Below are 25,649 nucleotides of genomic sequence, written 5' to 3' on the forward strand. Positions count from 1 at the left end.
TAAAGCAAACAACAACAAACCCACTCCAAATGTTTTGGTCTGTTCTTTTCTCCTCCTCCTAATCCTGAGGTAATTTGTTCCTTCAGTAGAGACTACCAGCCTTGAAGGCACCACTGAAACAACCGCACAAAGTGCCCAGATGATGGTGGAGCAAGGTGGAAACCCCCAGAGAATGAGTATTTCCAGGGCCAATAAGAGGATGTTCCACCTGCTGAAGAGAGCAAGAGTCCAACTGATTAAAATCGACCAACAGAAACAGCTCAAATCAGCTCAGGTCAGAATACATTGCATTTGTACAAATCACTGTGTATTTGACAAGTTCTGACAGTATTCATTAGATGGGTTTTGTTTTCAAAGACTCATTTAAGGATCTTTTAAAAGTTTAGCGTCAGTACAATTTATTTTTATTAAATTTTAATTTATTAAATTTAGTATTTTATTCCGCAAAGATGCATAAAATTGATCAAAAGTGATAAAAACATTTAGAATGTTACAAAGGATTTTTCTTTCAAATAAATGTTGTTCATAAAAGAATCCTGACAAAAATGTATCACAGTTTTCACAAAAATATTAAGTAGTAGAACTGTTTTCAACATTAAGAATAATAAAACTAGGACTGGAGTAATTATACTGAAAATTTTATTCTAAAATATATTCAAACAGAAAATGTGTAAATTGTATTTTTTTTTTACAATATTACTGTAAAAAAAAAAAAATCCGCCTTGGTTAGCAACTTCTATATAAGAATTTTATTTTAAGGTGTCTTTGTTACAGTGTAATTATAGATTTAAGTTCTGAATAATATTAATTGACTAATTACTTACTCTACGGATTAGTTTAGGCTTACTTGCATGTGATTATGCATAATTGATTGATATTATAATAGTAAGTACATGTAACAGGGAAACCTTAAAATAATTTTTTAAGACACTGATAAACATATTAAGTCTTTTTTTTTTATCTTTGAGAATGCCACAGTTTTCTGTATAATTATAGTTATGATGGTGTTTATGCTCTGCAGATTCTGTCTAACTCTGTGAGAGTAAGAGAGAGATCCGCAGGAGTCATGCAGAGAGGCAGAAAGAGGGGGAAGAGAGTAGTCCCAGTTAACCCAGAGGGAGCTCCACAGGTATGCTTCAATAAAAGATATTGCTCTGCAGCTTTTTTTAGTTGGATCATGAGTTACCGTTATGCCCTTTTAACTCCATAGGAGCAATTGATTGGTGGTCCACGTATAAAGCATGTGTGTCGAGCAGCAGCAGTCGCACTGGGACAACCACGTGCCATGGTTCCCGACGACATTCCCAGGCTCAGTGCCCTTCCTCTTCATGAGAGAGAGGGGATCAATCCTTCACCTGCCGAAGAGGGTACACACCTCTCCTTTCCTCATTCTGTCCGCATCCGTTATAAGTGACAATTGCTCATGGAGACATCTGGGCTAGTTACAGTGTTATTGTAATGTATTCACACTGGGCTTGGAAACATAATATGTATGATTTCCTTTAAAGCTTTGTAAACAAATTGTAGAGAGGGTATAATGATTTAAAAAATATATTCAATGTTAAATATAACCAATGAAAAATTTTTATAAATATAGATATTCTGTTATAAATATTTATACATTCCAGATAAAAATATTGTAAAACCTAAAAAAAATTATTTTTTTATGTAATGTATAATTCTTAAAATATCTCTTTTTGGGACCATTTTCTATCTTTGCATTATTAATGCCCACTTGCATAGTATGTTTAGTATTATTACAATTATTAGTAATTTAGTGTTATTGCATGCAATAATGTAATTCTTCATTAAACTGTTTAACTTTAACTTGATATTTGTGTAGCAGCAATGTTCTCGTACCTTTTTTAATATGTTAGCATGTAATGGCCAAAGGATTTGTAATCAAGTAAATGTGAAAATAAAATGATCCTGGAGTGTGTTGCATTCATAATGCATAACACATGCAAACTGCATTGTGGACTGTATTTAAGATGCCTCCTAAGATTGTCTGAGGTTGTTTGGAGAGCTCACATAATGCACTACTGCACAAAAACATAAAAGTAAAAACACACAAATCCACATCTTTTTCCCTTAATTTGAAAATTAATTGGCAACATGTGATTTGCAATTTAAAGTACACAATCATTATCTAATAATAATAATAATAATTGTGAAATGCTTGTGGTATTGTATCTAGGTAATGTCTAGAAGGCAGTGTTCACTTTGTTTCTTTCTAAACCCAACTTTGACATGCCCAAAATGCTCTTATTCTCACGTTAGATGCTTTCTTTTGCCTCTCTCTCCCTCTTCCATCTGCCCCTTCTGGCTCTTCAAGATGTTGCATCTCACTCAGAAGCTGAGAGTGAAGAATCTGTTGAACCGAAGCTGACAATTAGACGCAGGTACGAAAGCACAGCCCTTGGCTGTCGGCTAAAACGCTGCTTGCGCTGCAAGGGCTGCAATCGGCTGGAGGACTGCGGGAGGTGTGTGTACTGTCTGGACAAGCCCAAATTTGGAGGACCCAACAAGAAACGACAGAGCTGTGTGTAAGTGAACGAATAGTGTCAATTACATGTTAGCAAACGGAGTAAACCTTTCCCAGCTTTTAAAGGGGTCACAGCATACACTACTTTTTTATATAATATAATTCCTTTTAAAAAATAAAAAAAAGTGTTTTCGGTGTTTGATTCTATTTTTGGACTTGTTGTTCTAATTGTTTTAACAGCCTAAAGAAGTGTGTGCTGATTGAGCGGAACAAAATGAAACGATTTAACAAAGGTATTCTACTTGTCTATTTAAAATTGTAATAGTTCTTTTAGCAATTCATTATCAACCTCTCAGTGACTTGGGAATGCAAAATGTGAATACAGTGTATAAAGTGAATTAAATATATGTGATTTCAAATATTGCAGTTAAAACTACTGGGACCCACCAACATAAGCAGAAGTTGTTGTCTTGCCTTTTGGTTATTCGTGTATATTGCATGCGTTTTATTTGACCACCTCTCTTTGACGCAGTCCAGGTGAAGCGGCGCCGGCCATCAGTGGCAGAAGGCATGAACAGCAGTGAGGAAGAAAACCAGGAGGAAGGGGGAGATGATGGAGGAGGACAGGCCCAGTTCAGCCCCACTAGGAGGCAGCCCAGACGACAAGTCACTCCTCAGTCCTACAGAAAACTGCTGGGGTACGACTCCTCTGACACAGAGACACAGAGTGTCAGCTCTGAAAAGACAAAGGCCAGCGAGACCCAAAAGACTCAGTCAAGTGGTATGAATTTTATGTTAACACTTACAACCATATATTCATTGGACAGCTCTCAGTTTGTCTTTGAGTTGAGATATGTTGACCAAACCAATACTTTGAACTATTTTCCAGAAATGGCTACTTCTGTAACTGCTCCAGAAGAGGCAGCAAAGCAGAAACGGCAAGGGCTTTACAAAGCTTTTTGGGCCCAACGCAGAAATAAGGTATGGTAACTCATCTCGATTTTGATGATCTCAAGATGGAAAAATGTCTGACAATTAATCAAGCTATAATCTATAATCAACCGATATATTTGGTCAAGGAATGCATCAGTTTGGCGGCAAAAAGTCTGTTTTTTTCTATTTTTTTAAGCTCTGTGTTTGCTGGGGATTTTTGTAGGGCTGTACAATTTGTCCATAAATGTTGTAATAATAAAAATATAATGAATACAAAAATATATAATATACAAATTACAAATAATAATATAAGAATTTGTAATTGTAGTATTTCACTGTAAAATAAAATCAGATTTTTTTGCGGAATTATAATTTTTTTTACAGTATTTGAAAATGACAACTAACTTCTAAACTAACCAATTACCCCCCCCCCCCCCACACACACACACACACAAATAATTCCATTCGGGTTGCATCTATCATTTTGGACATTCAATTATAGTGTAATCCAATTCGTAAATCATATCTGGAATGTCATCCTCGTTAACTTCTTCATTTGGCAACAATCCTGATTCATCTAATGTCTTTCTCCATTTAAAGAAAAAAAAAAGGCTTTTTACCCTGTTCCTAGATGCAGTTCTTCCTGTCTTTACACAACTACAGTATCACCATTTGTTCTAATCAGGTGTTACATAAAATTTCTGCCATTTAAATAATTTTTTTCTTGAAAAAATTTTTTTGACATCAAAGAACTACTTGCTCATCACGTTCTGTCTGGTTTAGGACATTGTTGGACTAGTATTACTCTTGGCTTTGTTGTTCTGAACATCTACAGTTCTGATGGTGATGGAAATGCTTCCCTCTGCTGTCTGCCTTCTCATTTCTTCTCATGCTCTGTTTTGGTGATGGTCTTCCTCTTGCCTACTTTTTATCAAAACTTCTTCCTGCTTGTGTTGTGGTCCCACTATAATGCTGCTCCCCTCCATATACCCCCTATTCTTTTGGTTCTTTTGACATTCACACAGGAGCCACTTGAACCATCATCATCCTGGGATCCACCAGTACCACCCCACCATCCCTTCACCCCCACAGGAAGTCCCTGTTTCAAGCCTGGGCGCAGGCTGCAGTTGCGGCTGGAAAGGCTTCCAGCCAGTGTTGTGCAAGCGGGCCATTTGGGATTAGCAGTCCCGCTTACTGAATGCGACAGCACAAACTCACAGAAAGTGATGTGTGAAGTGGTGAAAGAGGAGCAACCTTTTACTCATTGCTCCTCTCTTGCTCATTCTCAGACTTCGGTGGAGCACACTCCGTCCAGTGTCCTGACTCCACAGGTCAATGGCTCCACCCAGAGGGGCAAGCTGTCACAGGGGACAATGAACAAGATTCGTGTGGACTTCAAGGTCAGCACTGAGATTTCAATGACTTTTCTATAAAACCAGAAGCTTAGTTTTTTGGGTGTTGTGGTTAAGTTTTGATTACTCATCCAAAACACATGAAGAGTGAATTAATAGAATTCAGTTAGGACCTTATTAGCTGTTAAAAGTTTGGAATGATTACGATTTTTCTTTTTTTTTTTTTTAGATTTGAAATGTTGTAATTTTAATTGTTTTTGAAAAAAGTCTCTTATGCTCCCCAAGACTGTAATTATTTGATTAAAAATCTAGTAGAAGCAGCGGCACAGCTCAAAACTTTGAGGTGATAATGGTAGGAGGACGATTTAATGTTAATAAAATTCACATTTCATTTCATGTCTCAGTATGTGTATTTTTTTTTTTTTTTTTTTTTTTTTTTTTTTTTTTGTAATTTCACAGCTGAAATAACATAACATGTTACTGAAGTTGAAAAGCGTAGATTTTCTATTGCGAATGTGACGAATCTGCTGATGTAATTTCAACTGCTAGATGATCGAGAAGGGCAGAGGGAGGCCGGGGAGAGCTGAGCTTTCGTGCCTCCTTTGGTTAAAAAAAAGAAAATAAATTAGTCAATCAGCATCGATTGTTCACTTTCAGCGCTGAGGAGTGTTGAGAAAAGAAACCTTGCAAGGGAGGCTAGCCTTTCTTCTGGTATATCAACCAATCATCATAGAGACATAAATTATGATGATCTATATTAGTTTGAACGTCTCCCGCTGCACTGATAATGTGCCAAGTACATATGATGAGTAGCGATATTGAATATTTGATCACCAACAGATTTAATAAGCTGTCATTCAGACAGTGTGTATATATAAATAAAGGGAGAACATGCCTAAGCTGGATATAGGCTAACGTTACAGCAGTCGGCTCTTTTAACACAAATTTGAAGGGATGGATGTTTGCTTCAAGTGATAGGCCAGGTAAGTGAAATTATATTATCTTGCCGTGTGTGTGTGGTTTTCTGACTAAAAGCAACCAAAAAAACATTTTAAATTGGTTAAGCAATAGCAAATAATAATAATAATCGGCTGGGATCCCCAGAACAATACAGTTAGTGTGCCTTCCAGTGTTGATTTTGATGGGTATTTTTTTTTATCTTCAGACGAAATAGTCTGTTTACGTCTTTTATAGCTTTAGTTGACAAAGTCATTGCATTTTTGTCAACTTTTAGTCATTACTTTGTCAAGCTGCTGTTACCAGTATTTTATTTTGGTAGTTATTTTCTGTCTTCAAACAGATTTGCATTTATAACAAACCGATTAAGCTTATGATAAATTTGAATCAAGGATTGAATTTGGAAAAACTTGAATAAACTAGGACAATTTTCATTTTTGGGTGAGCTATCCCTTTAATAGTAGTGAAAATGGAGCATCTTATAAAAATGATCGTTGTTAATATTAAAAATCTTTTGTTCATTAACATTATAATGACACTGATAGGTAGGAATGCTGTCCCTTTATTAAAGCAGAATGCACGTAATTGTGACAAACGTTCATTTTTCACCCACCTGTTCACGTTTCCTTAATCCATGAACTGTATTTACATGATATATTCCACTCGAAAGACATTTGGAATGCTGTGTGTATTTAAGAGCTGAGAACTGACCGTGTGCTGTACATGAGAACTGAAGTAGTGGAGCTCGTGCGATAGCGAGCACTTCTATTCCGCCTATCCCATCTTCACTAACTTTAAGTTAATCAACAACGAATTGTGACCTTCAGGAAAAACTGGACTTCTGGTCACCTTATCCCTAACCTTTCGGGTGCTAAGGCCATTGTTTCAGATCGCTAGTTCGAGTTTTAGTAGTCTACCCATCCACTGCAGCTGCCTAACTGAGACTAGATATGCGAACGACCCATATCCAATTGCAATCAAGTGACAGGGACGCACATTTTTAAGGACAAGACAATATCCTATATCTATAAGGATGTATTTTGAATCGCCGGTAGTCTTCAAATAAGCTGAAGTCAAGGAAGTCGTGGCCTAATGGTTAGAGGGTTGGACTCCCAATCGAAGGGTTGTGGGTTCTAGTCTCGGGCCGGACGGAATTGTGGGTGGGGGTAGTGCATGAACAGCTCTCTCTCCACCTTCAATACCATGACTTAGGTGCCCTTGAGCAAGGCATTGAACCCCCAACTGCTCCCCGGGCGCCGCAGCATAAATGGTTGCCCACTGCTCCGGGTGTGTGCTCACAGTGTGTGTGTGTGTGTTCACTGCTCTGTGTGTGTGCATTTCGGATGGGTTAAATGCAGAGCACAAATTCTGAGTATGGGTCACCATACTTGGCTGAATGTCACTTCACTTTCACTTTCACTTTCACTTTCATAAGCTTATAGTCCCGCCTTCTTGTTAACGGAGAGGCCCAGGGGTCAGAGTTTGATATGATTTTGACACAACAGGAAAAAAACTACAAATTTACTATGCTTGTTTCTTTTCATATATTTTGAACAGACAGTAGTACAAATTACACTTTTTTTTTTTTCAGCTAGATGTGAAAATACTAAATATTGTTACATTGTTAAATATATATATAATCTGCAGTACATGTATACATAAAAGGAATTAAGCATGCAACCATTTTTTCAGAACCAATCCAATACCGAAAATTCTGAGTATCTGCCGATACTGATCCAATCCGATACCAGCACGGTTTTTTAAATCAATGTAGAATTTCTATACTTCTCTGTGTTGACCTGATCATCACTCTTTTGTGTTAATCACAATCTACTACATATAAACAACTTTATAATTTTAGTTTTATAAACAACTTTTTTTAAAAATAATTTTTATTATTTAATAAATTTTTTTTTATAAAGAACTTTACAATTATAATGAAAAATAACAAATGAAAAAATATACAATCATAATTTGACAAAAATACTAATATAAACTAGGTTAGTTGATAATTCAGCAGCAGAAGATACTCTAGATTCTAGAAAAATCATGGGTGTGTATATATATATATATATATTTAATAAAATCTTGTGACATTTTATTTACAAATAAAAGTGAATAAATCTAAAATCTGGTAAAATCTTACACATTTCTCTTTATTGTAAAATACATTCATGAAAAACAAGTATATATCAAATCTGTATAGAAATCTAAAAGATATTTCTTTTAAATGTATAGCACAGTAATAAATGCAGCAACATGTGATAGATAGGACAGGACATGAAAAGACTATTAATAATCTTTGATTGCGCAGAAAAGTATAATAATACTAAAGGCGCCAAAATAGAGTGCTTATGTGTATCCCGTGCGCAGAATGATGAGCTTGAAACAACACTGAGTCACAGTGCACAAGCTGTGTTCATCTTCAGTTCTCTCTTCACAGCAGTTCAGTCATTTGTACTGTTTGAGTAAATGAATTCCTCTGGGATATTGGATTATTTCGACTCCGAGGGAGTGTTGGCCATGATAAAAATTACATTTAATCCAGAATGCGGCAGCAAGATAAATTTTTAATGAGCTGAAAAGGTCATTGATAAACTCATTGATAAACCTCTGTTTATCAATTTGCATTGACAGCCGCAGCGGAAAGAAGAGTTTATGTGAACTTAAATTTATTGACTTCAATATTAATCTGTACCTCACACTGAACTATAGAACAGCTTCAGAACACTTGAAATATGTGCATGAAAATGTTTTGGGGCTTTATAATGTTTTTGTGCCTTTCATGGGGATCAGCGATAACACAGAATAGTACACGCACAATATCGGATTTGGATTGGTCTTGTCTGACCGATACCGGATCCGCAGAAAGTGCCAGTATCGGAGCCGATACCGATCCCGAGTATCGGATCTATGCATCCCTACAAGGAATATATTTTTTAAATATTTGATTTAGTTTACAGTTAAACAAGTAAACAAGGGGAGGGGAGAGTGCGACACAAAACTTAGCCTATATACATTTTTTGTGACGGGCTTAATTTGTTTAATGAAAGGAAACTCAAATTGACAAAGCGGCATTCTATTTGTTTATTTTACAAAAGCACAATGTTTATTCATTGTGAGTGTAAACAAATAAAAGCAGCGATGCATTTTTAATAAGACAATGTGTTTAAAGTTGATTCTGCTGGTATAAGGAAACAGTTGGCGATATTTGAATTATTTCTGTTATTATTTCATTATGACAGTTGAATTATTCATATTTAAGAAATTTGAAATAATTTGACAATAGATTAAAAAAAAAATTGTAAAATAAATGTACTTATACCTTAGATGACAAAGTATTTTTCTCAAATAAATATTTAATAAATATAATTAAAAGGAAGTAAACACTGTAATTAGCATGGCACTCAGTATTCTGGGAAGTTTGTTGTGCATTGGGAATCACATTTTTCAAATAAAACCAAGGTAACACTCATTTTACAGCACACAGTGAAAATGACATAAGCATGACCGTGGGCAAATGCATAAAGCGCAGCATAATTTGAAATCACGTTTAAAGTTAAAACCATTCAAGTAACATGGACTGACCGTCACACAGCGAACACGTGATCATGCTGGATAAAAACAAGATCTCGCAGCTGGATTCGACAAAGTTTGCAAGGTTTGTGAAATTAAATATTCATTAGTCATTCAAAGATTTGTTTAAATGAAATTAATATTTGTTTAATGCTGATGGCAAATGAGAAAGTATTCTAATATTTGCCTTTCTATTACTAATATTATAAATGCAAATATGGGCATTTTTTTTTCCTCTGGTGATTTGTATTTGATGTCATCGAAGGCTACTTGGCATGTCCCGAAATTTAAAGCACCAGCACATGCAAACCATAATGGATTAGATAACATCTCATGTAAACAGTCCACTGAATCTTTTAATCGGAATGAATTTAATCAAAATGACAAAAAAAGTGTACATGTAAACGTGGCTAGTGCCAGTCACCAGTTGGCGGGTACAGCTTTTAAGAATTTTAACAATGCAATGAGGTGAATACAACAGTCAGTTTTAGAAGAGAATCGCTGTTTCTGACAAAAGCAAATGAAATAATATTTTCCAAAGAGAAGATCATCGTGATCAGCTGGTCTATCGTAAGCGACAAGAGCGAATCAAATAATAGGATACAAACGGACTGATAAGGTCGGAGCAGTGATGGCCAGCTTGTCCCTTGACACAGTTCTAATACGATTTTGCTGTTTCATTTCGGGAGATTTAACTTTGCATAACCCAAGAAAGTGCCGATACATTAATTTATTTCAGTAATTCAACTCAAATTGTGAAACTCGTGTATTTAATAAATTCAGTGCACACAGACTGAAGTAGGTCACATTTAACAAAAACCCACCAATTCATTATCTCAACAAACTAGAATATGGGGACATGCCAATCATCTAATCAACTCTTGAGCTTTCAAAATGGTCACTGACAATCATTGACACCCTTCACAAGGAGTGTAAGCCACAAAAATGGATTGCCATTAATTAAGCTGGCTGTTCACAGAGTGCTGTATCCAAGCATGTTAACAGAAAGTTGAGTGGAACAAAAAAGTGTGGAAGAAAAAGATGCGCAAGAAATCAATTCAAGAATTTTAGAGAGATTCACATGGAATGCACTGAGGCTGGGGTCAAGGCATCAAGAGCCACCACACACAGAAGTGTCAAGAAATTTGGCTACAGTTGTATTCTTCTTGTTAAACCACTCCTGTACCACAGACAAAGTCAGAGGCATCTTACCTGGGGTAAGGAGAAGAAGAAAATGGACTGTTGCCATTGGTCCAAATTCCTTTTTTCAGATGAGAGCAAGTCTTGTATTTCATTTGAAAACCAAGGTCCTAGAGTCTGGTGGAAGGGTGGAGAAGCTCATAGTCCAAGTTGCTTGAAGTCTAGTTTTAAATTTCTACACTCTGTGATGATTTGGGGTACAATGTCATCTGCCGGTTTTGGTCCATTGTGTTTTTTGAAAACCAAAGTCACTGCAACCGTTTTAGCAAGAAATCTTGGAGCACTTCATGCTTCCTTCTGATAAACAACTTTTTGAACGTGCTGATTTCATTTTCCAGCGGGATTTGGCCAGTGAGCAACAGACTTTCATAATAATAAAAAAACTGTGTTAGCATGCAATTAAATAATTGCCGGCGTTAATCAATTAATGTGTTAATTGGCCAGCCGTTATATACTTGCCGAAACAAACTTTTATCTTTCTTTTTGTTGTTATTTTAACAAAAATTTTTTTTTACTTTATGCAGGAAGACTGTCACATCCAGAATGTGTGGTTGATGGGAGGATTGAGTATTCTCACTTCAGTCCCCATCATGCCCCAGTTTGTGTGTCTGCTCTGTGCCAGCAAAGGACAGCATGATGTAAGATCCAGCTCCCATTACATCACTCAATATCTCTGAATCATCACTCACACTATTTATGTCATAACACAGTACTACAGCATGTCAATGGTCATATCCATTTTCATTTTATGCTCAAGAAAAAGTTTATCCTTATTTAATTTTTAGATTAATTGTTCTCTTTCCCAGATGATCTACTGTCAAATGTGCTGTGAGCCTTTTCACCATTTCTGCCTGCCACCGGATGACCGTCCAAAGGAGGAGAACAAGGAGAACTGGTGCTGCAGACGCTGCAAGTTCTGCCATGTTTGTGGCCGCAAGAGCAAGCAAGCAAAGGTGCTTTACACTTTTAAATTTAGTACTAATTCTAGAATAGTTATGGAAGCAGACCTACTGTTTTTTTATTTGCAGAAGAAGATATATTGTAAACGAAAGAGCCATGCAATTGTATATATATTTGACACCAGATGTTCTGTGGTTCCCCATTTAGCCAGTTTTGCAGTGCAAAAGATGCATGTACTGCTATCATCCATCTTGTTTAGGACCCACATATCCCAAACCTGTCAAAATGAACTCCTCATGGGTGAGTTATTTCCTTCCCACAGGGTGCCACATGTCCAAAATGCATAGTTTTAACTTTCTCCTAATTTGTCACACAATTCAGTTTGAATTAAATTTACAGTGAGAATAATAAATTCAGTAAGTTTTTGTAGTGTTTTTTTTTTTTTAAAGCATGTTATTGGGCCATCAATTAAGTTTGCTCTGTTTCTTTGTAGATTTGTATGCTGTGTATTAGGTGTAAGAGCTGTGGTGTCACACCTGGGAAGTCCTCAGACACGTCCTGGAACCATGAGCTGGAACTCTGCCCTGACTGTAGCAAACTTCATAGCAAAGGTTTGACAATGCAAACTTATTGTCAGATATATATGAAAACAGTTATTTTAAATGACAGTAATATTTCATAAAATTACTTTTTTTTTTTCTAAAAAATATATATATCTGGCATTAAATTATAAACAATCTTTTATATATTTGTATGTATACAGTATACTATTATAGTTGCAAATTATATAAAAATGTTATATTAATGACCTCAGTTACTCTAAAAATCATTACGTCTAATTTGCCATTGTTGTAATTTGTTTTCAGGGAACTTCTGCACTGTGTGTCTGAAGTGCTACGAAGAACATGAGTTTGACAGCAGTATGATGCAGTGTGCCCGATGTGCCCACTGGGTCCATCCCAAGTGTGAGGGGCTCACAGGTATGATTTGTCCATTTTCAGTGCCTCACTGATGCCACACATAGTACTTTGTTTTGTATTTCCATCCTACCTTTTACTTTTTCAGATGATCTGTATGAGATCCTGTGTCGTCTGCGGGGGAAGAGTCTGGTGTTCTCCTGTGCTCCCTGCAGTAAGAAATTCCGTAGCGGTTGGCAGGACGTTGTTCAGGAAGTTTTGAGGAGCGGCCTGGAAAAGATCATGAATGGATTGAAGAGTTCTCCGACCATCAGTCACCTCCTCATGTGTGCAGAGGTGACTTTTTCAGCTGCCTGTTTGCTAACAATGTCTCCTTGAAGCCAAACAATTTATTAGTTCATACTATTGCAGTGTGAATCAGATGTGCTTTGTGTATATCTCAACAGTGTGAGGTGTGTCCAGATTTTGAGGTTGTAAAGGAGCGGTCAGGCTGTTGTCTGCATCCTGTAGAGCAGAAGCTGGAGAGTGGCCTGTACACTTCACTGGTGAGATTGCTTATACATGTGAAATTAGTTATGAATTGATTTATTTTAGTTATTATAACAGAACAACAGAAGGATTCTCTGGAAACTAACATTACCATATCCCTAATATTCTTTTGTTTATATTAAATCCAAAGCAGTCTATTAATATATTTGAGTACGAAATCACAGTTGAGAGATTGGGCATCAGTTAAATGTGTATAAAACTGTAACTAAAAGCAGTTTATGCTGGTCTTTCAGAAAGTGTTTCACGAGGATGTGGTGGCAGTGATGGTGGAAAGGCTGAGAAAAGAATATCTTTTAGAGGAGCAAAAGCCCACCGGTCAAGCCAAACTGTATTATATTAAGGTAATTTGTTTTTCCTGTAAGCCTGCAATAGCTGCTGATGTTCAGCTATTATTGAGCCTTTTAATGCAATGCATATTGTATGAGTGATAATTACAGTCTGTATTTTATCCTGGTGCATATTTAGCTCTTTTTAAATGCCTTTGCGTTGTCTTTGCAGTTAGTAGAACAAGTATTTAGCTGGTTTAACAGTCAGGACCCCAAAATGTGGAACTGTCATATGCAAGAATATCCAAGGTAGGAAACCTAATGTTTCTTAATTGAATATGCTACATGCATTTCAAAGTTTGTGTTGTTAAGATTCTTTTGTTTCATAGCGGTATGCTCCCTGAGGCCATAATTCCCCCCAGCGATGAACACAGTTATGCACAATGGCTCAAAGAGCAGGATCCAGAAAACCCTCATTCGAAATCTCAAGGTAAGTGCAGTGTATTTATCTTTATGTCTCATGCTATCCTCTTGTTTGTATCGTTAGTTAATTTTTTTCCTCATGAACCACAGATCTGCAGAATGTGAACTCTCAGTTCTTCACGGATGAAAGACAGTGCTCCCTCTGCCAGCAACATGGAGATGCCAAACCGAATGTAGGTGAAGCCTTCACCAGTTCTGTGTTCAGAGATGAGTCATGTTTTGCTCACTTGAGTTGTATTGTCTTTGTATGTGTAGAATGCTGGTAGGCTGCTTTATATTGGACAGAATGAATGGGCTCATGTGAACTGCTGCATGTGGTCGGCAGAGGTGAAGGATGTCAAAGGAGCTTTGCTGCATGTCCACAGTGCCGTCACCAGGGGCCGCCTCATGGTTGGTATAAACTGATGCAGAGTATTGTCATTTAGATAAAAACTGAACGAAAATCTAAAACGGAAAATAACTAAATAAATTAATAAATATTTTAAGCCCAGTTCAGGGGTTCCATAGCAATAATAACTTGTAGGTTGTATATTGTGCAGTCTTTTTTAATCTTAATTAATAGAATATTAAATGCTTTAGTGAAATAAATGTATTAATTTGACATTTTTTGCCAGCGTTGTGAGCATTGTGGCCAAACAGGGGCGACTGTGGGCTGTTGTCTTACCTCGTGTCAGAGTAACTACCACTTCATGTGTGCTCGTGCCAGCAGCTGCGTCTTCCAGTGTGATAAGAAAGTGTACTGTTACAAACATCGGGACCTCATAAACACTAAGGTGTGTATGTTTGAGCAAACTCCGAGGAAAACCGCTATGTTTTACAGTTACTGTATAATTGAAGTGTGAAGAATGTAAACAAGCTTTTCTTTTTGTAGATTGAACAAGGCAATGGGTTTGAAGTTCTCAGAAGGGTCTACGTAGATTTTGATGGAATTAGTCTGCGTAGGAAGTTTCTAACAGGCTTGGAGCCAGAGTCTGTAAATGTGATGATTGGTGAGTAAACAGGAGATGTTTTTTCTTCTGGTGGTGCATTAAAAATAAGAGAAAGTTTAACAAGTTTTATTATGTATCCATGCAGGGTCTCTACATGTACAAAAACTTGGTGTTCTGACGGAGCTGTCTGCAAATTCTGGAAAATTGTATCCAGTTGGTTACCAGTGAGTAATATGAAGTTTAAAACTACTCAGCTTTCACTTGATTATTAATTAATTAATATGGTGTTGTCTTTAATCAGTTATCAAAGCGTCATCCACATTTTTTTGTAATATATTTATTGTCCAAGAAAATAATAATAATAATAAAAAAGGCATCTTGTTCCTCTGAAATCAAGGTAAAAATACATTTAGCAGAACTGTGAACAATACACTAGCTTCAGTTTCAGATGACATTTTAGTTCCTATTTAATTATGAATTATGAGGAGCCATAGTTGTTCATATAATTTGATGTGGTTTCAGATGTTCTAGATGGTATTGGAGCACCGTTGACCCTCGCAGGAGATGCCGGTACACTTGTAAAGTGACAGAGGTGCGACCATCAACACGGTGCAGAGCTCCTAGCTCCATGGTGGATCAGGGAGAAAATCACACAATTGTACACAGTCCAAAAGCTCACAATGGTGTGTATGTGCATATATAACATTCTTTTATTCATGCATTTAAAAAAAAATATGTTTATGCATTACATTTTTCTAAAGTTAATTTTTTTCATTCAGACTAGGGCTGCAAGATATTGGGAAAAAATGACATTGTGATATTTTATTTTTCTGTGATATATATTGCGATATTTTTTCTTACAAACAAAAATGGGGTGAGCACACTTACATTCTCATTTTAAATGATTTAAACATCAACACCATCGTGTCAATTGATAATATGCGCAAGGACAGCGCTCGTGTTGTTTGAAGATGGCTCGCTCTGTCTCTGTCTCTCTCGTGCGCGCTCTGTCTCTGTCTCCCTCGTGCGCGCTCTGTCTCTGTCTCCCTCGCGCACGCTCTGTCTCTGTCTCCCTCGCGCACGCTCTGTCTCTGTCTCCCTCGCGCACGCTCTGTCTCTGTCGTGCGCGTTCTCTCTCGCGCGCTCTCTCTCTCTCGGTCTCTTTGGCGCTCTCTCTCTCTCTCTCTGCCCTATTAAACTTGCATGTGTTTTTCAGTCCGGTCAATGATAAACTTTCACCCATGATGGTTAGGCTGTGCAATTAATCCGTGAATCACATTCGTCAAGGGCCAGGGAGCAGCTGGCATGTACAGTTAATGAATAACAGATCAACTACTACAGCCCACATCGAACATCCTGCGATGTGACTATCGTGGATTCGTACATCACGATATCGATGCTTAAACGACACATCGTGCAGCCCTAATTCAGACTACTCATATCTCTGTCTTATAGATGAAGAGGGCACAGATAGCGAGTCCTTGTCACCTGAGATGCCCCCCAGCACCCCCTCCAAGACCAAACAAGACTTAGGGGCTGGAGGCAAGACTCCTGGCTATCCACACAGCAGGAGACCAACAGGGGGACTGTCCAGACCATTACCTTCCCCAGGTAAGATCTTTACATCAGTTTGAAGTTATGCTTATTTTCCAAACAAATAAATCTAATTAGATCAAATTTTAATGCGATTCAGGGTAATCAATAAGCCAAAAATGAAAATGTTCATTTACTCACCTTCATGTAGGGCCCTGTGATTTCCGCGATGCAGAAAACAATGACGGAATCGCGGAATACATAAAAACGGAATATTTAAATTTTAACGCAGAATGTCACGGAATTTGTCAAATTTTGAATGAATTAATCAAAAGTAGGTCATTGCACTTCGCGATATGGACTGATATCTGTAAATATTGAGCTGGAAAAGTCTATTTAAATATGCTTAATTTTCAATAATTAAAAGATAAATTAAATTAATGTTTTATGCCTTCATTTGATAACCAGAAAAATGTAAATACACAACAGAATTTCCGAGGGGGAAAAAAATTCATAAGGCTATTTTAAGAAAATTAACAAATTAATTTGTTTTTATTCACTTAAATAAGTACACATGCTAAAACACAGATTTACGTAAAAAAACATATGGTGAAGAAAAAATAAAACATTTCATAGGGCCCTAAACATGTAATTTTTGTTAAACTTTTAATAAATTGATGTGAAAATCTGTAAGTTTTATCATTTTAATTAATTGGACATGCTTTTTGATTAATACAATTTATTTTAACCATTTAAATGGAGTTGAGAAAAATTTAAACAGAAAAAAATGAAATCCAGAAAAATTAAAGTGGAAATTTGGGAAAAAATAAAACGGAATTTGGGAAGAAAAAAAAAATGATTTCATAGGGCCCTATTCATGTCATTTCAAACCCATAAGACTAATCTTCATAAGGTAATTTTTGAAACACATTTCAGATGTTTTAATGAAACCTGAGAGGTATCTGTCCCTAACTTGCAAAGAGATATGAGTGCATCATATGTTGAATAAATTTAGCTTTTATTTACATCTAAACAATGATCCACACTAGGGTTGCACTATATTGGGAAAAAATGACATTGCGCTTTTGATTTTTCTAGCTTATATATAGCATATAGCTTGTAACTATGTATGTTTGTCAATCACTTTTTAGATGCAAATGAAATGTAAAAATTAAATCTGTTCATTTAAAGCAATCATATCTTCACATGGCTTGGATTTAACCGCTCACTTCCTATGGATTAATTTTATGATGCCTTTGTACACTTTTTGGAAGTTTTGGTTACACAAAACGTCTCCCCTTTCATCAGATGTGTTTCAAAGATTAATACTAAATACAGCTAAATCATTTCAAAACTCGTGTGGATTTGGAATGACATTGAGTAAATAGTGATAGAATTGACGTTTTTGGGTGAGCTTTCTTGATTATTCATAATGACTTCATACATGGCTATCTTAAAATTCCTTCTCAGGAAATGCTGTTTCCACATCCCATCATATTTTGACCATTAGTGACCTTGATGAGACACGGCGTGCAACACGGAGACTTTCCACACGTAGCCGAAATGCCTCTCCTCCCCCTGTGGTTCTGTCAGGCCCAATGGCTTTGCGATCAGGTGGCACGATTCACCCTAGGTCGCTTTCATTCAGCCCCCCTGTCTCACCTCTTGGTACAACTGAGAACTTCATGAGCTCCACCTCACCTCGACGAAGGGGGAGGCCTTCCTCTTTGTCTCCCTCTAGCATCACCTCTGGACCCTCTCCTCCACAAGCAGCTCTACGAAGTCCCTCTTCCACCTTTCATTCATCTGTCCACCACTCCCCAAGACATAAACAGCCTTTCAAAACCACACAGCATAAGACTGATGAGGTGGATCAAGAGCTCTTTGCCTTGTCAGAACCGGAGGAGGCTGCAGGCGCACCAAGCCACAAATTTCCTGCCTCATCCAACAAGTCGAATCAAGAACTGCTCTCTGCGCACTTTGATCCAGACACAGATGTGGCTGTGGCCTCAGTATTGAATGCAAAGCTTGAATTTGATGAGGCTTTGCTCAATGAAAATGTGGCTCTGGACTGCGACCCTCAAGTTGGTGAGGGAGATGCAGAAGAAGGAACCTGCAAATTCAGCACTGGCAGCAAAGACTTGACTTCAGAGATGGAAATGGAAACAATTGATGATGTCGCTGACCATTATCTGAATTTCTCTCGCACAGTTGTGGTCCAAGAATCTGCACAGACAGGTCTCTCAGTCCTTTCTAACTCAGGGTCCATCTCTCAGCTGGATGGAGCTGACAATGACTCGGAGAGTGATACAGGTGAAGCCAATGCAGCTGATGATACTCAGGAAGTAGGAAGTAGTTTTTGTAGTCAGGAAACTGAGCCATTAAAGTGCACTGGTCCAAACAAGGGCCGAACTCTTGGTGACGGGCAGCTAGTTTGCCCAAGATCACTTATTGCAAATCAACATCAGAATTCTGAGCTAGAGACTCAAAACATGGACCAAGTCTGTGAAGAACAGGAAATTCAGGAAATAACTTCTTTAGAAGACGCTGAAAACGTATTTATTGATTCTGAAGTATCGAACGGACAAGTGTCATTTGCAGATCAACTACAGGCCACAACCCCTCTCCTTTGCAAAGACAGTGATCTTGTTACGACCCAAGAAGAAGTCTTGCTCGAAAATGAATCAACAGAATGTTTGCAGGAAATGTTCTTGGATGACACCAGTGGGAATTTCATATCTGCTGTTGATGGAAGAGTTCTGGATTTGACAAAAAATGCTGCTTGTCTTGTGGCGGCAACTGATTCCTCACCAGTAAACAAGGATGATGCTGTTTTAAAGAGAGGTCTGTCACCTGTTGAGAAACTGGCGACCGCTGTGCCAATGAGTAGTACTAAAACAATTCATGTTGTTGCACCAGCTGCTCTCACAAAACGACGCTTTGTGACCATACAACCGGGCTCCAAACCCAAACCCTTCCATATGACAATGCCTGTTGCCAACTCTCTACCACTATCCTTGCCTGTCAGTGTTGTCTCATCTTCTCCCACCTTTTCTGTTGCACCACAAGGAACTCATCTTGCTCCTGCTTCAGTTTTAATAAATGGTTTTGGAGCTCTACCTAGGGAAGCCACTAAGGGTCATAGGATTGCCATACGCATTGCCACCCCAAAACGAGTGTCTGAACAGTCTCTGCCCCAGAGTTCACCTGGTACACCTCTTACACCTCAGGTTCTTCTGGTCAACCGTGCGGGACAGATTCTAGTGAAAAACCCGCAAACGAATACATACCAATTAACTAACTCTAATTCTCCCTCGTACACCCAAATCAGCCAGATTGCGAAGATAATCCACAGCAGTAATGTTCTCCAGCGACCTGTCCCTAAGGTTACAGTGATACCAGTGCCGCAGGTTCAGGCTAGTCTCGGCAAAACCACACCAACACGTATCATATCTTACAGCAGCAACAACAGAGCAACACCACCAACCCAGGTGCTAATCAGGAGGATTCCTCAGAGTCATCCTGGAAGCCAATTACACAGCACCAGTCCGTCAATAGAAAGAACTGGCTTGATTTCTGAAAGTGGGCAGAAGGCAGTGGCCCAGGAGATAATTGACAAAGCAATGGCAAGTCACCGTGAAATAGCCAGTCCCACTGACATAAGCCCTTCTCCACTCCACCTTGAAAAACGCCTCTCTCCTGAATCAAAGGATTCATTCCCTGGCTTTCATCTTCAGACTCAACCCAACATTTTGTCCCACTCCAGACCTCAAGTCAAGGTCAAGAGAGTGTCTTCAGTAACTGATCGAATTGGTGTGAAAAGATGCCGTACTGACTTCTTGGACCAGATGGGTCCTTGTTCTCAGAGTGACAACAGCAGGTAGGGACAAACATTCAGTCATTTCAATTTAGTCTGGGTGGTCAATTTATTGATCATTATTGTAGATTATTTTTAAAAGACCCCAGTTTTTTTTTTTTTCAGTCTATCAAATGTTAGACAATATTGATTTTGTTTGTACAGTAATAGGTAACAGTGTTGTGAAAAAAGTATTTTAATTATTGTAACACTATAAAAACATTCATAATCACGGGAAGGAGGAGGCGGGAACCCGGTGGACATTTAATTAAAACTTTAATAACAAATACAAAACAGCGCAACAGCCCTGCCATGCACAAACAAAATTGAACATTCAAACTAGATGTATGAATTGAAGATTAATTTATTTCTTATATTATCATGTATTGATAATCATGTTATTTTGTTGATGTTTAGATCAAACCGGGTTAGAATAAAGGCCCCAAGTTTTAAGGATGTGCTCGACTTTGACGACCCTGATGTTGGATCTCTTAACCAGCCAAAGAACGATGAAAATAAGAGGTCAGTGCTGATGACTTAAAATCACATTTACTTGTCTTTTACCAAAGATAACCATGATGTTTTCTTTGTCCTCTTATAGAATTACTCCAAATCAATCAGAGCCCACTTCAGTGCAGGGAAATGACACACGGGACAGTGCTAAATCTCAGTGTACGAGCTACAAACATGGTGATTCCTCAGAATGGGCCCCCTATGCAGGTGAATGTGAGATATTGTGTTACCTTAAAGCAACATTTTAGTTGCTAAAGCTAATTTAATGAATTTGAACCATTTGAATTGTATCCATTTCAGGTTGGAGTTCAGACGAGGACTCTCCATCAACAGGCAAGCAGGATAAGTGTGCCAGTCATTATCTGCCCCATCTATGCTTCCAGATTACCAGTGAGGATGGCTTTAGCGTAGAAGCTGACAGCATGGATGGTCAGTATTGATAAACCTTGTAGTGACACTGTTATAAGAATATCAGTTTCTTCCTTTCACACTTTGGCACATTATGATATATTTCCCTTTATGGTGTTTTTTCAGTGGCGTGGAAGGCAGTAATGGACGGTGTCCAGGAGGCACGGGTAGGCTGTCGGCTAGAGCAGTTTCCCTTCAACAGGATAAGTGGTGCCAGGGTTCTGGGTGTCCTCCACGATGCTGTGCTCTTTCTGCTGGAGCAGCTGCAGGGTGCTTCCCTCTGCCAGAAACACAGTTTTCGTTTCCACCAGCATGAAGTACCGGAAGAAGAGCTGCCAATAAACCCCAGTGGCTGTGCCCGTGCAGAGGTCTATGTGCGGTACGTATCTGTAAACTCATGTATGCCCCACATATAACTTTGAGTTGCTTTATTTGTTCTTTTCCAAATGTGGAAATCAAAAATCGCCTTTCTCCCTGCCCACACACAGAAAATCTACCTTTGATATGTTCAATTTCCTGGCATCGCAACATCGTCAGCTTCCTGAGTCAAGGCCATGTGATGATGAGGAGGATGACGTTATGCTAAAATCCAGCAGGTTAGGCATTCAGCAACATATTTAGAAAATTTCACCCAAAAATGGAAATTCGGTAATTAATTACTCACCCTCATGTCGTTCCAAACCCGAAAGACCTACGTTCACCTTCATTACAAAATGTAAGATATTTTTGATGAAATCCGACAGCTTTCTGACCCTCTATAGACAGCAATGCAACTGACACATTCAAGGCTAAGAAATGTAGGAAGGACATTGTTAAAATAGTCCATGTGACATCAGTGTTTCAATCATAATTTTATGAAGCTACGAAAATACTTTTTGTGCGCAAAGAAACAAGTCTGACAGGATAGAGAAGAAATTGTTTAACAAAGTCATTTTTTTTCTTTGCATACAAAAAGTATTCTCATAGCTTCAAAAAATTTAGGTTGAACCACTGATGTCACAATTATGTCCTTACTACCTTTCTGGACCTGGAATGTGTTTCCTTGCTGTCTATGGAGGGTCAGAAAGCTCTTGAATTTCATAAAAAATATATTTTAGTTTGTTCGAAGATGAACCAGGATGAACGATGGTTTTAAGGTTTGGAACGACATGAGCGTGAGTAATTAATAACAGAATTTTTATTTTTAGTTGAACAATTCCTTTTTTCTTTTCTTTTTTTGTGCCATTTGAAAGACAATTTAAAAAAATAGATCAAACAAATTTCATGTTGTTTATCAGTTATAATGCCAAAATAATCGATTCTTTATGTAAAGTCAGTGCATTACTAGTGTTGTTAACATTTTAGTTTTTTGTGACTCATCCTGTTATTTTGACTTCCCTTTAGACGAGCCACAAGTACAGAGTTGCCAATGGCTATGAGGTTCAGACACTTGGAGAAAACCTCTAAAGAGGCTGTGGGAGTTTACAGGTAATGTCTTCCTGAGAGATGCATGGTATTACAGCATAAAATCTAGCTGTGTAAAATCACTTGACCAATCTCATGCCAATAAAAATGATGGAATGAACATAACTTTTAAGAGCAAAAGTAATTTGTGCAATTCCTTATCTCAATTAAACAGATCTGCTATACAAGGTCGTGGTCTTTTCTGCAAGAGGAACATTGAGGCTGGAGAGATGGTGATCGAGTACGCTGGCAACGTCATCCGCGCAGTTCTCACTGACAAAAGGGAGAAATACTATGACAGCAAGGTAATAGTGATTTGTCCCAGTGTGATGCACAGTTTTTGCTTAAAACTGTCCATTTATCCTCTTGCATTGCAGTGTTGTTGAGTTCCTAACCTACTGTCTGTTTCCGTCCTTTCTTTCCTCAAAGGGCATCGGCTGCTATATGTTTCGCATTGACGACTTTGATGTGGTGGATGCCACCATGCACGGAAACGCGGCACGATTTATAAATCACTCCTGTGACCCTAACTGTTACTCAAGAGTCATCAATGTGGAGGGCCAGAAGCACATCGTTATATTCGCCCTGCGGAAGATTTACCGTGGAGAAGAGCTTACCTATGACTACAAGTTCCCCATTGAAGATGCAAACAACAAGTTGCACTGTAACTGTGGGGCCCGGCGCTGCCGACGCTTCCTGAACTAAAACTGGCTTGTTTACTCAATAGTTTAGGAGGGGATATTTTGGTATGGGTGGCTATTTTTGAATGAAGACACTCATTACAGGTGCTTAATGGTGCGGAGATGAAGAAAACACAATATTGAGATTGTTTGGCAGGGTGTATGGCCTTTTTAGACCACCAGCACGTCTTGATTGGTTACCTCGAGTGAGTTATATTTCCTACCCCAACATTTAACAACCCAGTAACGTCCTGCACTGGATGAGGCCGTTGGCTTTGATTCAACAATTAAAAATTGTGACCTCAAACGAATACCCTTTACTTAACTATTTCACCTGTCCTTGTGCTACTTTGTCCCAGCATGCCTTTCAAATCTTGCCACTGGTGGCTGGTAATGCAGTAGATCTATTCTGGAATGAGCCTTTAGTGTCAGAATAAATGTACAGTGGTTTTAATAGTGGAAGTTACCCTGAAGTTTGAAAGGGTGTGATTATTTTTGCTACTGAATCAAGAGGAGTTCCTGTTATAGGTCGTCCTCAACAGCACCTTAATAATCTTTGCTCTCTTTTTTTTTGGGGAAATGTAGGCACTGTACATATTTTCCAAAACAGATGTAGTTTTTAGTCAAACCATGAACAATCTTGCCACACAACCTAGTTTCGAACAGGAGCCTGTGTGTTTCCAGAACATTGACGTGTGTATATTTCTTGCTTTTTTTTTTTTTTCTATGGGTGCAAATGAATGTGTCACTTAAAGCACATTTTATAACCAAATTTAACACCCTTGACTGGCACATTATTTAAGTTAGTGTACCTTTGCTCTGAATGCATGTATAGACCATTTTACAGCATTCTGGGTCATGTCCACATTACCATTCTAAATAAGACTTCACCTGAAGCTCAATTTTTGACAGATTGGTTTTAAGAACCCACTGTTTTATGTGCTTTTATATCTTGAGGCCAGTCTTTTGGGGGTCAATTGTAATATTCTATACATAATCAGTAGGATCACTTGTGTAGTGTTAAAGATGTGAATGATGTTGAATCCCATTCTGATCATCAGTACACAAGTATTTAAAACCATACCCATGAATGGCGGCTTCAGCTGGAAACAGCCGACGCGCTGCTTATAGCCATGTGTCTTCTCTTGATAGCCTTCCTCTCGCAGCACATTAAGACCGACTCTCATCTTCACCTGGGTTGACTACCTCAGTACATCAGTGACAGCTAGTAAGTTACAGTGCAAACAATAGTATGAAGAGTGCTGGGGATAATCCCGCACTAGCTTTGATTTTATGCAACGTGACTGTAGGGTTGTTTGTCTCATTTGTTTGTTTTTCCAGAGAATTCCCGGATCCCTCTTCCCTCATGCTTTGTACAGAATTGAAGTGTGCTTATTATTAAAAATGAAGACTGCAGCTTGATTCCATCACTGAACGTTATCCCACTCAGAGTGAATCTTTGTATAGAGTTGTATACAAGAATTTCTAAATCTGTTACATTTTTTTCTACGCACTTTTTATTTTATTTATGATGTTCTGTATTAATAAAGATACAACAATATTTGAACAAAGAGCAATCTTGATTTTTTTTCTCTGAAATATTTGAAGTCATAAAATCAAAATGTACTACTGTATAGAGCATGTTATTTCAGAGGAAAAAAAGGGCTTTGAATGGCTTTTTATTTGGCCTTTAAAAGACTTGATTCACCATCATTGTATATGCTAATTTCCTAGAATCATTCAGTCAGCTTCTATTTTTATTTTTAACAGTTAAATAAGATTCTTTGACATCCCTTTATTTTATGTTACGATATCAATGATTTAAAACCTTGAGCGTTTTTAAAACTAATTCTGAAAAGCTACATTTTATTGTCTGCTATAATGAAATGGATCATGCAACTCATTGTTCAAACTAATCTTATCTAAATATGCTAGAATTTAAATTTGCATGCACTGCTAATAATGGGAAGAGATTCCTCTCTGCAATATCTGCATTTTTGTCCAATTTTGCCTGTGGAAAGTTGACACAATCAGTAAGAAACAATGGACAAAACATGAAAATATTAACAGATAAATGTTTGTTTAGTCCCACATAGTACTCATCTGCCCTTCTGCTCCGCTCACTGTTGAAATGTGCACACATTTACTCTGCTGTGAACAGGGGACCGTGTAATGACCGATATAAGCAACAGTGAGGGCTTTTTCCTATATGCACAAAGACTCAAAGGTTTTGTTCATCGCTTCTGTTGTCGATAAGATTCCGTACAAAGTAAATATTCAGTGACTTAGGTTTTCTGAATCCTTAATGCCATGTGTAGTGCTAGCTTTTTCTTTTTTCTTCTCTTGCAGCACAAAAAAAAAAATGAATAAGATTATGGCCATCTTAAGTTTAACTGCATTTCTCTGCTGCTGTGGTATAGTCATTTTTCCCATTTTTGTGGTGCAATATTTCAACTGAAACTACATTAGAGAAAAGCAGTATATTTCTGGCTTTATTGGCTGTCTTTTGTGGTAGCTATTGCTCATTCTGTTCCTCTGACTTCTGTTTTTGAAGGTGCTGCCTCATATGATGACTTAAGACATCAATCAGTTTAGAAATCAAGGTATGATCAGCTATGGATTATGCACCGCTATTGAGCTCTTGCCTGATCATAACCTTTTTCTGTAAT

The 25,649-nt window shown here is 37.8% G+C and overlaps 1 protein-coding gene across 3 annotated transcripts in view; it reads left to right on the forward strand.

The window, feature by feature from the left end:
• The window catches only part of LOC113120015 (histone-lysine N-methyltransferase 2B-like), a 28,991-nt gene extending 5,557 nt beyond the window's left edge, over positions 1 to 23,434 (forward strand). Inside the window, exons 4-37 of one of the 3 annotated variants that reach the window (XM_026289822.1) lie at positions 90 to 274; positions 1,022 to 1,129; positions 1,211 to 1,367; positions 2,336 to 2,546; positions 2,726 to 2,778; positions 3,018 to 3,266; positions 3,375 to 3,466; positions 4,444 to 4,818; positions 11,028 to 11,141; positions 11,310 to 11,456; positions 11,611 to 11,703; positions 11,897 to 12,014; positions 12,270 to 12,383; positions 12,469 to 12,656; positions 12,767 to 12,865; positions 13,103 to 13,210; positions 13,368 to 13,444; positions 13,525 to 13,625; positions 13,709 to 13,791; positions 13,874 to 14,008; positions 14,233 to 14,391; positions 14,490 to 14,607; positions 14,693 to 14,771; positions 15,070 to 15,230; positions 16,003 to 16,158; positions 17,551 to 19,960; positions 20,354 to 20,458; positions 20,538 to 20,656; positions 20,750 to 20,878; positions 20,984 to 21,236; positions 21,346 to 21,453; positions 22,241 to 22,324; positions 22,476 to 22,605; positions 22,730 to 23,434. In XM_026289822.1, coding sequence (XP_026145607.1) covers positions 90 to 274; positions 1,022 to 1,129; positions 1,211 to 1,367; positions 2,336 to 2,546; positions 2,726 to 2,778; positions 3,018 to 3,266; positions 3,375 to 3,466; positions 4,444 to 4,818; positions 11,028 to 11,141; positions 11,310 to 11,456; positions 11,611 to 11,703; positions 11,897 to 12,014; positions 12,270 to 12,383; positions 12,469 to 12,656; positions 12,767 to 12,865; positions 13,103 to 13,210; positions 13,368 to 13,444; positions 13,525 to 13,625; positions 13,709 to 13,791; positions 13,874 to 14,008; positions 14,233 to 14,391; positions 14,490 to 14,607; positions 14,693 to 14,771; positions 15,070 to 15,230; positions 16,003 to 16,158; positions 17,551 to 19,960; positions 20,354 to 20,458; positions 20,538 to 20,656; positions 20,750 to 20,878; positions 20,984 to 21,236; positions 21,346 to 21,453; positions 22,241 to 22,324; positions 22,476 to 22,605; positions 22,730 to 23,005 — 7,094 coding nt within the window. In that variant the 3' untranslated portion in view covers positions 23,006 to 23,434. Of the gene's footprint in view, positions 1 to 86; positions 275 to 1,021; positions 1,130 to 1,210; positions 1,368 to 2,335; positions 2,547 to 2,725; positions 2,779 to 3,017; positions 3,267 to 3,374; positions 3,467 to 4,443; positions 4,819 to 11,027; positions 11,142 to 11,309; positions 11,457 to 11,610; positions 11,704 to 11,896; positions 12,015 to 12,269; positions 12,384 to 12,468; positions 12,657 to 12,766; positions 12,866 to 13,102; positions 13,211 to 13,367; positions 13,445 to 13,524; positions 13,626 to 13,708; positions 13,792 to 13,873; positions 14,009 to 14,232; positions 14,392 to 14,489; positions 14,608 to 14,692; positions 14,772 to 15,069; positions 15,231 to 16,002; positions 16,159 to 17,550; positions 19,961 to 20,353; positions 20,459 to 20,537; positions 20,657 to 20,749; positions 20,879 to 20,983; positions 21,237 to 21,345; positions 21,454 to 22,240; positions 22,325 to 22,475; positions 22,606 to 22,729 lie in introns of all 3 variants that reach the window. The other 2 variants (XM_026289821.1, XM_026289823.1) reach the window with 2 other exon arrangements.
• The last annotated feature ends 2,215 nt before the right edge of the window (positions 23,435 to 25,649 follow it).

This window comes from Carassius auratus, chromosome 19 (assembly GCF_003368295.1).
Source record: "Carassius auratus strain Wakin chromosome 19, ASM336829v1, whole genome shotgun sequence".
Taxonomy (NCBI): Eukaryota; Metazoa; Chordata; class Actinopteri; order Cypriniformes; family Cyprinidae; genus Carassius; species Carassius auratus.